Source organism: Salvelinus alpinus, chromosome 17 (genome assembly GCF_045679555.1).
Source record: "Salvelinus alpinus chromosome 17, SLU_Salpinus.1, whole genome shotgun sequence".
NCBI classification, from domain to species: Eukaryota; Metazoa; Chordata; class Actinopteri; order Salmoniformes; family Salmonidae; genus Salvelinus; species Salvelinus alpinus.
Genome location: NC_092102.1, coordinates 20,478,998 through 20,491,830, shown reverse-complemented (window position 1 = coordinate 20,491,830; position 12,833 = coordinate 20,478,998). Strand labels below are relative to the sequence as shown.

The following is a 12,833-nucleotide window of genomic DNA, read 5'->3' as shown; positions in this document are numbered from 1 at the left end:
GGCTCTGGCCGCTCATAGCTGGCTGACGGCTCTGGCTGCTCATAGCTGGCTGACGGCTCTGGCTGCTCATAGCTGGCTGACGGCTCTGGCGGATCCTGGCTGGACGGCTCTGGCTGCTCATGGCTGGCTGGCGGCTCTGGCTGCTCATGGCTGGCTGGCTGCTCATGGCTGGCTGGCTGCTCATGGCTGGCTGGCTGCTCATGGCTGGCTGGCGGCTCTGGCTGCTCATGGCTGGCGGAAGGCTCTGGCTGCTCATGGCTGGCGGAAGGCTCTGGCTGATCCTGTCTGGCGGAAGGCTCTGGCTGATCCTGTCTGGCGGAAGGCTCTAGCGGCTCCTGTCTGGCGGAAGGCTCTAGCGGCTCCTGTCTGGCGGACGGCTCTAGCGGCTCCTGTCTGGCTCCTGTCTAGCCTTTTAAAATGATTAATTTGGATTAGCTAACACAATGTGCCATTGGAACACAGGAGTGATGGTTGCTAATAATGGGCCTCTGTACGCCTTAGATATTCCATAGAAAATCTGCCGTTTCCAGCTACAATAGTTATTTACAACATTAACAATGTCTACACTGTATTTCTGATACAATTTTATGTTATTTTAATGGACAAAAATGTAGCTTTTCTTTCAAGAACAAGGACATTTCTAAGTGACCCCAAACTTTTGAATGGTAGTGTGTATATATATATACAGTGCATATACTTTTCCTCCCAAAAGTTGAGGTCCAAAAGGTAGGAATTACCTTGATAGGCACATCAGTTGTTGTGACAACATAGAGCTGTCTCCCTTCCTATGAAATACTGGTCCCCATCTTCTTTTTACCTGATTGGGGGCTGTTAAGGCTTCAGATTACATATTTACTATTGTCAAGAAATAAAAAATGTGACACTGGTTATTACAAATTTGACACAGGGAAATATAGGCTTGAATATAGGATTGTTATTTAGTTGTTGGTGTATAATATCTTATACCAGCACTTATATTTAAATGATTACACACAGGTGCAAATGTTTGATTTAAAAGAAATGCTACAATGTCCATGTGAAACTTCTCTGTGTTGTGTAATTTTCTAGGTAACAAAAAAATGGCGACATATGTGGACCCGGACCAGACCCCAGATGCCACTGCAGAGAAATGCAGCCGTTTTGAGGTGTTGGACTGGCTCAATAAGATCCTGGACATCAAATTCACCAGGATAGAGCAGATATGTTCAGGTACCGTCTCACTAGTACCGCTTTTCCAAACAAGACATTTTGCCGCCAACTTTTTGTCGAACTTTTCTTTATATCTGAAAGGTATTGCCAGCAGCAAAACCTGTACTTTTATTTCCGTCAACCGGCCTAGTCATGATTGCGGTAATGTATTTAAAAGTCCTGCTAACTTCTCAGTATAAATGTCACTTTTCGTCATTTTTGTCAGACATCAAACTTGTCCTTGTCAATCACAAAGCTTCACAGATATACTTTTAATGCATTTATTCTCTCAATTTAAATGTATCTAATTATTTACTTGAGCTGTTCTTGTCTACTGTCACATAAATGCTTTGGCATTTAGCCTGGTGGAACGCATACTGTCATTTCACAAATTATTTCTTGACTTTGACAGGTAAATATTTAAAGGCCCTTATATTTAGCTAATAAATGATGGGTTAATATCCCTAGGCTCCTAGCGATTTGTAGTTTAAGTTAGAAACCTAGCTGTCTTCAGACAGAATAACTGGTGGGGAGTTTGAATGGAGAAATTGCGCAATGGTGTGATCACATCCAACGTGGATCAAAAAAGCTACTTTCTGAAATGTAAGTTTCTTTACATGATCAGAAAGAGAAGATTCGAATAGTTCTGCAGCAAAAAATTAGGACGTGGGCTCTGTTTTAAAATACAAGTTTTTTGTTATATGACAGAGGTTCCACACGTTCTGTGACACTCAATTTGTGTGTGAAAGATATTATTGATATTTTATTCTGTTATTATCTATTATATTAATTCTTACTATAAAATATATGTGGGTTGACTGAGATCAGAACAGGGGAATGAATGTAAGTGTGTCTTGTCTGTTTAATGAACAAAATAAGAACTATCGATTTAATTTGCATGGCGCAGCCATGTAGCCTATATGCTGCACAGACCACAATTAAACTCAAAATATACTATTCTGTTATTTTGAAAATAAATTGTGTTTGTCTTTGTTTTCTGTGTATGCTTTGCCACACATTAAATCATGAACATTCTATACATGTCATTGTCATTATGAAAAAGTATAAACACATAAATGGCACATGACATCGCAGCAGCTGGGTCCAAATAGCAACGTTACATGCCAAAAAACCCATTAGATTAAAAATGTGTTTAGGATATGTCACTAACATGCCAGGCAACTAAAGGCAACTTTCTAGAAAATATTTTGTTTAGTTTGCTAGCTTGTTAGCTAGTTAGCTATCTAGCTGGCTAGCCAGCTCAGATATGACCAGAACACACTGTAAGTATCTGACAACATTTTGTGTTGAACTGTAGCCAACTTTTTATTCACCATCACAGAAAACTTGGTATGAAAACTTGGTCACGTTGGTATGAATGGTTCGGGAGACAGACGCAGGAATGCGTAAGTCCATATTATGTCAAGAAAAGCTCAAATAACCAAAGAGAAATAACATACCATCATTACTTTAAGGCATGAAGGTTAGTCAATCTGGAAAATGTCAAGAACTTGGAAAGTTTCTTCAAGTGCAGTCGCAAAAAACTTCAAGTGCTATGATGAAACTGGCTCTCATGAGGACTGCCACAGGAAGACCCAGAGTTACCTCTGCTGCAGAGGATAAGTTCATTAGAGTTAACTACACCTCAGATTGCAGCCCAAATAAATGCTTCACAGAGTTCAAGGAACAGACACATCTCAACATCAACTGTTCAGACGAGAATGTGTGAATCAGGCCTTCATGGTCAAATTGCTGCAAAGAAACCACTACTTAAGGACATCAATAAGAAGAAGAGACTTGCTTGGGCCAAGAAACACGAGCAATGGACATTGGACCGGTGAAAATCTGTACTTTGGTCTAATGAGTCCCAATGTGAGATTTTTGGTTCCAACCGCTGTGTCTTTGTGAGATGCAGAGTAGGTGAATGGATGATCTCCGCATGTGTGGTTCCCACCGTGAAGCATGGAGGAGGAGGTGTGGGGATGCTTTGCTGGTGACACGTCAGTGATTTATTTTGAATTCAAGGCACACTTAACCAGCATGGCTACCACAGTATTCTGCAGCGATACGCCATCCCATGACCCAAAACACACATCCACGCTGTGCAAGGGCTATTTTACCAAGAAGGAGAGTGATGGAGTGCTGCATCAGATGACCTGGCCTCCACAATCACCCGACCTCAAACCAATTGAGATGGTTTGGGATGAGTTGGACCGCAGAGTGAAGGAAAAGCAGCCAACAAGTGCTCAGTATATGTGGGAACTCCTTCAAAGCCTTCCTCATGAAGCTGGTTGAGAGAATGCCAAGAGTATGCAAAGCTGTCATCAAGGCAAAGGGTGGCTACTTTGAAGATTCTGAAATATAAAATATATTTTGATTTAATTAACACTTTTTTGGTTACTACATGATTCCGTATGTGTTAGTTCATAGTTTTGATGTCTTCACTATTATTCTACAATGTATAAAATAGTAATGACAAAGAAAAACCCTTGAATGAGAAGTTGTGTCCAAACTTTTGACTGGTACTGTACAGTTGTGAAATGTAGACTCCTGACACTTAGTGGGCAGGTATTTTTCTCTCTATTGACTGATGAAACACAAGCGTTTCGCTACACCTGCAATAACATCTGCTAAACATGTGCATGTGACCAATAACATTTGAACGCATGTTTCACTATTGGCTATTCTGTCCTGCTCTCCCTTGTTACTAGATAGACTTAAACTTTTATTGTGTGTGTGGTGTGCAGGTTCCTGCTACTGCCAGCTGATGGACTGGCTCTTCCCTGGGTGCATTGACATGAGCACAGTGAAGTTCCAGGCCCAGGACACACCAGACTTCATCCACAACTACAATCTGCTTCAAGCTGGCTTCCGAAAGACTGGTGTCACCAAGGTTAGACTACACCCATACTTTCTTATCCATCACATTAACTGTAAATCAAGGATATTTCTTTGATTGTACGTTAATATTTTATCGCTGGGCAGAGGGTTGGTAGGGATTTGCCCTTTGCTTCCATGTGGTATTTGCTTATTGTTCTAAATCCCTCCCCTTTAGTTTGTTCCAGTGGAGGAGCTGATGAACGGAAGGTTCCAGCCCAACTTCGTATTCCTGAAGTGGTTCAAGAGGTTTTTCCAGGCTAACCTGGTGGGGCAGGTGTATAACCCTGTGGAGGCTCGCCAGGGCCAGGAGATCCAGCCTGCCAGACCCCCCCTCCGCTCCCCCCAGGGACTTGGCCGCAAGTCTGCCAGCCGCAACCCCAGTCAATCAGGTATCCATTCTCTCACTTATCCTGAGTAGTGCTCTGCTCCCCGAGCCCGACAGGCCCCTTAAACTATACATTGGTTAGGGCTGGGTAGGGCCTGTTTTTCATTAATACGATCACTTACATTTTGAAGCTAAGCCATTTGCTCATGCTCTCCATTCATATCTTGCTAAGATCATAACACAGTGTCAGAAGTGCTTCAACCAGGTCAAATATAAGACCACAAGATTATTGTCAGAGTCGACAGGAGAGATTATTTCACAGAAATAGTCATGTTCATTGAGTTTTGTCAGAGTTTAGAGTGACGAAATGTAGCTAGCTAATATCTAAAAGTCTTGTCATGGATACACACACACGCAGACTAGCAGCAGAAAAGTCGCGGGTATGGCTCGGGCTTAAAATTCATGCCCGTGCAGGGCTCTAATCTTGAGTTGAAATGTTCTTTGTGCTGTTTGTGACCTTATATTCCGGATGGAATATTGTTGGTATTTTTGTGTTAATCAGTTTGTGTTTTCCTTTTTTCCGACAGGGGGGTTGGAAACCGACACAGATGAAGAAGCTTTAGGGAAGTATCAAAGGAAACGTATAGTTTATGAAGATATATGGAGGGAGACGCACTCCTGGGTAGGGCCCAGCACTCTGGGAGAGTTCCATGCCTACTGCAGTCTGTGTGACATGAATTTCAACATCTATCACTCGGGCCTTGTTGACCTCAAGCGTCACTCGCAGTGCAAGAGGCACCACAAGCTTACCCTGGCTGCCAATGGATGCAACGTAAGAACCGAGGCGAGAAAGAGCAGGCAGGGCAGCATCAGCAGCTGTCCACCCTGTAGTGAGTTGGTCCTGTGCTTCATTCAGGTTAACTGCGTCTCTGGTCCGTCCGCGGCTGGGGACCAGGTGTCTAACAGATACGGTCAGTATGTCCTGGGACTACAGTACCCAGAAGACATAGTGTCCGCTTGCCAAAAGACTCCTTACTGCATATACATGTACGGAGGAGTGGTGCTAGGGGAGGCTGGCATAGCTTCTGTAGTTCTAGTAGGCTATTTTGATGTGAAGGCAGCCAAACACTGCATCAGGCTGTTGGATGTCCTGCAGTCTCCAGCCGAAGACAATACTGGAGAGGAAACTGCTGCGGCTTTGGTGGAGACCTTGAAGAGGTTTGGGCTTCCTGCAGTTAACCTCGCTGCTCTCTACACAGATGGTAACGGTGCTGCCTCTGAGCAGATTTGCTCACAGCTTAGGGAGCTCAACCCCAACGTGGTGGTGCTAGGTAGGCTGTATGGAGTGGCTGATGCATCCTGCCATGCTGGGATGGTAGAGCTCTCCACTCAGGCCCAGGAGCTAATTGTAGATATCTACTCCCACTACTCCTTCTGCTCCACCAAGAATGACAACCTGAAGGAACTGTTTTCTAGCATAACCAGTATCAATGGCCTTACCCTTCCTCTCACCACCTGCTGCCTTAACTTCTGCATGTTAGCCAGGAAAGTGTTGGAAATGTGGACAGATCTAATCTCCCACTTCAGCTCCTGTAACAAAGAGGATGACGTAGATGAGAAGGCCAAACTGATCTGCACACAACTGCAGGATCCCCAAATCAGGGCTACCTTTATGTTCCTAAACCAGGCCCTGGAGCCCCTCCGTGCCTTCCAGGAGCGACTGCACCACCATGAGGGCTCGGCCCGGGCCGACCTGGTGCAGATCCTACAGGAAGCCAGCAACCTCCTGCGCTCCTATGCCTCCAGTTTCCTCCGTCCTCAAGCTGTCGTGCGTTTCCTCAAGGAACGTGATGTCTCTCTCCTCAAGACCACAAAGTTCCACCTGCCAGGGCCAGAGCTGAACATAGGTGGGGCTGCAGTGGAGGACTTCCTGTGTGAGTCATCAGAGTCAGGAAGTGAAGCACTGCAGTTTTTACAGGAACAGGCTCTGTCTTTCTACACAGCACTTACAGCCAGCGTGGCGGAGGGGCTGCCTCTGAGTGACGGCGTGTTGAGGAGCATGGCCCAGCTACTGAGCCCCCAGGGTAGGCTGAAGGTCACAGGGAAGGTGGTGGGAGAGCTAGGGGCTAAACTTGGGCTCTGCAGCTCACCTGAGGAGATCAGCCAGCTGAACAAGGAGTTCCTGGAGTACCAGCTGGCAGAGGAGGGAGAGTGGGAAGAGGGAGAAAATGGATCTGATGGGGGCATCCAAAATGGCTCTGCAGCCACCTCGCTGGAGCAACATTGGTGCACTGTGTTGAAGGCTTCTGGATCAACCAGCATCTTCAGGAAACTTGTTTTGACCCTCTTAGCCATGCCTTGCCCCCCACTTGAAGCTCAGAAGGTCTTCACACAGGTAGGGGAAAGACAAAAAGCATCACACACTTGTATGTCACTGCATTCACTGCACTCCTGCACTCCTTACCCATTGTGTTGGTATTGTCCCATTTATGTTCTTATCTGCGTGTGCTTGCGTCTGTATCTGCATCTATATTATTTGTGTCTGTCTGTGTTCTCAGGCTGTGGAGAATGGGGACGCTGCCCAGTTCACTGACAGTGTGACAGAAAGTGAGCTGGACTCCGTTCGGGAAGTAGACCTGACCAATGACAGCGCTCTATCAGACAACAACAGTATCTACGAGCCTGGCATGAAGAAGAGAGGTCGTCCCAGAAAGATTCCATCAGGTATATTGTTTCATTAAGGGACTGGAATAGGACTATAATATATTTTATTATCACTGTATGAAATGTACTGTAGTATAGCGTATCACACACAAGAGCCCTCAAATGCTTTTTTTAGGGTACAGCTCCATTTTGAGTTAGCATTAGTTTGTGTGTGTACCGGTAAGCGGCTTATCAAGTGGATTAGCACATGAAAGGGTTAGCTTAAATGGGTTGAGTTGCTCAAGATGGCGGCAGCTCTCCATTGTTGGGGTAGGTTAGTGTAGCATGAGCATGCTTCAGGTTTGCATGTCTATGGGTAGTATTATATAAGGTTGGTTGTGTTCGTGTAATAGAGGTAATAGACAGATTTATATTTTAGAGTGGGCAAGAATTATTGTTATTTACATACAGTATATTGTAATGTAAAAGAGATGGTATTCTTATATGGGGTAGCTATGATAACGTACCATACCATTGACTGGGAATGATTGGGAAAGGGGGTACGTAGTCAGTTTCAGAACTGAATGCATTCAACCGAAATGTGTCTTCTGCATTTAATCGACATGCCTTAATCGACATCCACGTCATCGCCGCCATTGGTTGACTTAGAAGAACAATTTTACTAATACAGGACTAGTAAGGACTAGTAAGTGCCCACCCAGTACACTACTTTAGTGAAGAAAAAAATATTAAAATGATTATTATTAAAAAATATAGAGATTTTATTTTATTCCGATTTTTCAGGGGGTGCTGCAATATCCTCAGTACCCCTACTTCCCGTAGCTCCGGGTACAGATTTCAAAAGCAGTCAATGATCTCGAAGTCTCAGAATTTGAACTGTGTTTATTGTGTTGTAGCGTGATATAAGCAGAATTCAATATAATTCCAATTAGGGCCGATTTCAAGTTTCCATAACAATAGGTAATCGGCCTTTTTGGATGCCGGTTATGGCCGATTACATTGCAATCCATGAGGAGACTGCTTGGCAGGCTGACCACCTGTTACACGAGTGCAGCATCAAAATGACCTTGTGGCTGCAAGGAGCCAAGGTAAGTTGCTAGCTAGCATTAAACATATCCTAAAAAAACAAACAATCAATCTAAACATAATCACTAGTTAACTACACATGGTTGATGATATTACTAAGTTAACTAGCTTGTTCTGCGTTGCATATAATCAATGCGGTGCCTGTTAATTTATCATCGAATCACAGCCTACTTCAACTTGATGATTTAACAAGCGCATTCGTGAAAAAAGCACAATCGTTGCAATAATGCACCTAACCATAAGCATCAATGCCTTTCTTAGAATCAATACACAAGTATATTTTTTAAATCTGCATATGTAGTTAAAATAAATTCATGTTAGCAGGCAATATTAACTAGGGAAATTGTGTCACTTCTCTTGCGTTCAGTGCAAGCAGAGTCAGGGTATATGCAGCAGTTTGGGCCGCCTGGCTCGTTGCGAACTGTTGAAAGGCCATTTATTCCTAACAAAGACCGTAATTAATTTGCCAGAATTTTACATAATTATGACATAACATTGAAGGTTGTGCAATGTAACAGCAATATTTAGACTTAGGGTTGCCACCCGTAAGATAAAATACGGAACGGTTACGTATTTCACTGAAAGAATAAACGTTTTGTTTTCGAAATTATAGTTTCCGGATTTTACCATATTAATGACCAAAGGCTCGTATTTCTGTGTGTTTATTATACTATAATTAAGTATATGATTTGATATTTGATAGAGCAGTCTGACTGAGCAGTGGTAGGCAACAGCAGGCTGGTAAGCATTAATTCAAACAGCAGCTCTTAACAATGCTTGGATGCACAGCGCTGTTTATGACTTGTTTATCAACTCCCGAGATTAGGCTGGCAATACTAAAGTGCCTATAAGAACATCCAATAGTCAAAGGTATATGAAATACAAATGGTATAGAGAGAAATGGTCCTATAGTTCCTATAATAACTACAACCTAAAACTTCTTAACAGGGAATATTGAAGACTCATGTTAAAAGGAACCACCAGCTTTCATATTTTCTCATGTTCTGAGCAAGGAACTTAAATGTTAGCTTTTTTACATGGCAGATATTGCACTTTTACTTTCTTCTCCAACACTGTGTTTTTGCATTATATAAACCAAATTGAACATGTTTCATTATTTATTTGAGACTAAATTGATTTATTTATGTATTATATTAAGTTCAAATAAAAGTGTTCATTGTTCATTCAGTATATTTGTAAATGTAATTTATTACAAATATATATATAAAAATCGTCCGATTAATCGGTATCGGCTTTTTTTGATCCTCCAATAATCGGTATCGGCGTTGAAAAATCATAATCGGTCGATCTCTAATTCCATTGCAAGAACCCCAAAAAATGTTGCCCCCTCGCCGATTTCAACTTCCCCATTAGTCACTTTATCGTGGCCCGTGCCTGGTGTATGGTGCCATTAGAATTGTCTAAGCATTGTCTGGAATGCACAAGCCTTGAGAGCAAAAGTGCATTTTGGCATGATACCCTAATCAGCACTAAACAGCAAAAAATCTCATGGCTTCCAATTGCATCATATAATATGTTGTAGTTGTGGTGGCACATAACAGTAGTAAATGGCAGCCATACTCAACAGGCAGATAGTAGAATAATAGTATATTTGGCAGTGCATGGGCAGTTTTCCTCTTGTTACTGTATGTCATTCACTGACAGACCTTAGAGAGCTCTTTATAATCTGTCAGAAAATTCCAGTTGATCAAATAGCCCATGTTCGCTAGGTAGGTAAATTAGGTTAACCAGCTATCTAAATCTTGTAGTTATCATGGCCAGATTATGTGCCAATGGGAGCCTTAGGAATCATATGAACACAAATAAGACATAGCAAAATTAAAATTGCAGGAATTTAGCTAGAAAACTGCAAACAACCCCCCCCCCCCCCCCCCCCCAATGGAAAATGTATAGAATTGCAGAAAATGAGCTTATAAATGGCAAAATGTTGATTCCGCCAACAAAAGGGGTGTGGACCGTTTGGGGTTGCATGGGTCGTGAGGTGAGGGTTAATAGCAACGTCGATAAGTGACAATATCCATACGGACCTTTGCCACCTAGGAAATGTCCCACTGGTCACATATGTCAATTCAACGTATATTCCATGTTGGTTTAATGTAATTTAATTGAAATGACATGGAAACAACATTGATTCAACTGTGGGTTGTGTGACCGGACCTTCTTAAATAGTAGTTGAGTACCCCTGATATATGGGTTGGAGTCTATCTATACCTACAGTATCCCTAATGATAACCTCAATCTAATTTTACACTGTCCATTGATTCTCTCAGTGTTTCACATACTTCTATCACAGGATCCCTGTTAATAATGGAAGCATCAATGTGTTGTTTTCCAGAGGTGAATTACCTTAATGGGACAGTGAAGCCATGCACAGTGCGGCTGCAGAAGATAATCAGTAAGAAAAGATATTGACAGTTAGTGAAGATGATCATTGGTATTCATCTATATCACTTAAGGCCAGTCACCACAGGCTAAAAATACTATTTTTTTTGCATCTACTCGTCAATTTAAAGAGTTTTGGGTATTTTTGTCTATTAATGTTAGTATTTTCAAAAAGTAAAAAATTCAAATGTCAAAATGTTGATGAAAATGTATATTTTCGTTAGTTTATCATACTACCGTCATCAACATTTCATGAATTGTATATTTTTTTTAAATGGTCATACATCCTTAATTTCAAAGCTCACTACATTGAATCACACATAATTTAAAAGCCAATTTCATAGAGAATGTTACAAACTGGACTATATGTAGTAATTTACGGGGATTGGGTCTAAATAAGTGTTTAGCATTTGGTAGGTTAAATGCATTGTAAGTTTGTCTTTAACTGCCATTTCAGACTCTTCCCACACGCCAACACATTTTTCTCTGCCATCTTCATTCATCAACTTTCTTGTGGTTATCCTTAGACGTGTTCTTCAGACTTATACATAGGGAATTGTTGATATGTTGTCATGTTTTTATTCTGGATTACATTTTCTTTAAAAACATTTGCCAAAAATGCATTTTACGTATCTTTCTATATAGTATTTTACAGATAGAAAGATGAAAAAAATATTTATCCACAATCTGCTATATGTAAGTCAGCTCCTGGGAGTGTATTAACTAAATGAAACCAAAATATTTGGGCTGACTTCATCCAGTGTCCAGAAAATTGGATTTGTGTGATATGCAAATATGCACATATTTAATGACATGACCTAATTTGCACAATATTTCAGAAACATTTAATATAAAAAGTATTATATTTGTGTCCACATTCAACTGGTAAAAGTTGATTGTGATATGATTAAAGGGAACAAAATACCCTATTAGGGTGTGGTGCCTGGCCTTAAACTCAGTTGAATTGATGTACAGGTGACACATTACCAGAGAATGCTTAACAATCCACCTTCCATGGTTGGGGTCAAATCAATTCCATTTCAATTCAGTCAATGACACAGGAAGTAAACTGAAATTGGAATTTCAGTTTACTTCCTGCATTGACTAAATGTAAATGAAATTGACCCCAACCTTGTCTTTTTACTTATCTATTCTCTGTCTTTTCACCTTTTGACAATTTCAGACAAAACTCTTGTATTTTCTGCATTAAAACATTGATTTGGTTTCTATGAAACTTGTTTATGTAGATGGGCCAAAGAATGAGGACGATACTGTGTTCGTTGAGGACAACGTCATTTGGACAAATACTATGGAGGTAATGTTTTTTATTATTTTGTTGATGTTTTTTTGTATCACATTTCTTGTCTAGTAGGATTGGGTGAATCAATTCAACAAATATGGTAACTTAAGATTTAACTAAGGGGGATGTTATTGTTTTCTTGTGACTCATAATCAACTATGCATAACAGACAGACAGGCCTCCCAAGTGGCGCAGCGGTCTAAGGCATTGCATTGTTGCGGTGTCACTATAACCTGGGGTTCGATCCCAGGCTGTGTCACAACCGGCTGTGACCGGGAGACCCATAGGACGGCACACAATTGGCCCAGCGTCGTCCTATTTGGCCGGGGGAGATTACTTGGCTCATCGCGCTTTAGCGACTCCTTGTGGAGGGCCAGGCGCCTGCAGGCTGAATTTGGTCATCAGTTGAACGGTGTTTCCTCCGACACATTGGTGTAGCTGGCTATTAAGTGGGCGGGTGTTAAGAAGAGCGGCTTGGCGGGTCATGTTTCGGCGGACGCATGACTCGACCTTCGCCTCTCCCCAGCCCGTTGCAGTGATGAGACAAGATCGTAATCACATAATTTACTGAAGAAATATTAACAAAGATGGACATACTGTAAATATGGTTGCCTATGTGTCACACCCTGATCTTAGAGATCCTTTTAATTCTCTATTTGGTTAGGTCAGGGTGTGACTAGGGTGGGCAATCTATGTTTTCTATTTCTTTGTTGGCCGGGTATGGTTCCCAATCAGAGGCAGCTGTCTATCATTGTCTCTGATTGGGGATCATACTTAGGCAGCCTTTTTCCACCTGTAGTTTGTGGGATCTTGTTTTTGGTACTGTGCTGTTTAGCCCTACTAGACATTACGTTTCGTATTTGTTGTTGTTGTTTTTTCGGTGTTCATTTAATAAATTATAATGTACAGCTACCACGCTGCACCTTGGTCCGATCCTTCCATCGACGAACGTAACACTATGTTTGTTTTTACCTGTTCTGCTTTGAC

At 41.8% G+C, this 12,833-nt stretch overlaps 1 protein-coding gene across 4 annotated transcripts in view; it reads left to right on the top strand.

Annotated features, from left to right (window-relative positions):
• Positions 1-12,833, top strand: part of LOC139542440 (DNA (cytosine-5)-methyltransferase 3A-like) — a 30,884-nt gene that overhangs the window by 5,809 nt on the left and 12,242 nt on the right. For 2 of the 4 annotated variants that reach the window (XM_071347872.1, XM_071347869.1), the window contains exons 2-8: positions 1,069-1,209; positions 3,936-4,081; positions 4,244-4,457; positions 4,981-6,788; positions 6,952-7,117; positions 10,500-10,559; positions 11,794-11,861. In XM_071347872.1, the coding sequence (XP_071203973.1) occupies positions 1,080-1,209; positions 3,936-4,081; positions 4,244-4,457; positions 4,981-6,788; positions 6,952-7,117; positions 10,500-10,559; positions 11,794-11,861 (2,592 nt within the window). In that variant the 5' untranslated portion in view covers positions 1,069-1,079. The remainder of the gene's footprint in view (positions 1-1,068; positions 1,210-3,935; positions 4,082-4,243; positions 4,458-4,980; positions 6,789-6,951; positions 7,118-10,499; positions 10,560-11,793; positions 11,862-12,833) is intronic. The other 2 variants (XM_071347873.1, XM_071347871.1) reach the window with 1 other exon arrangement.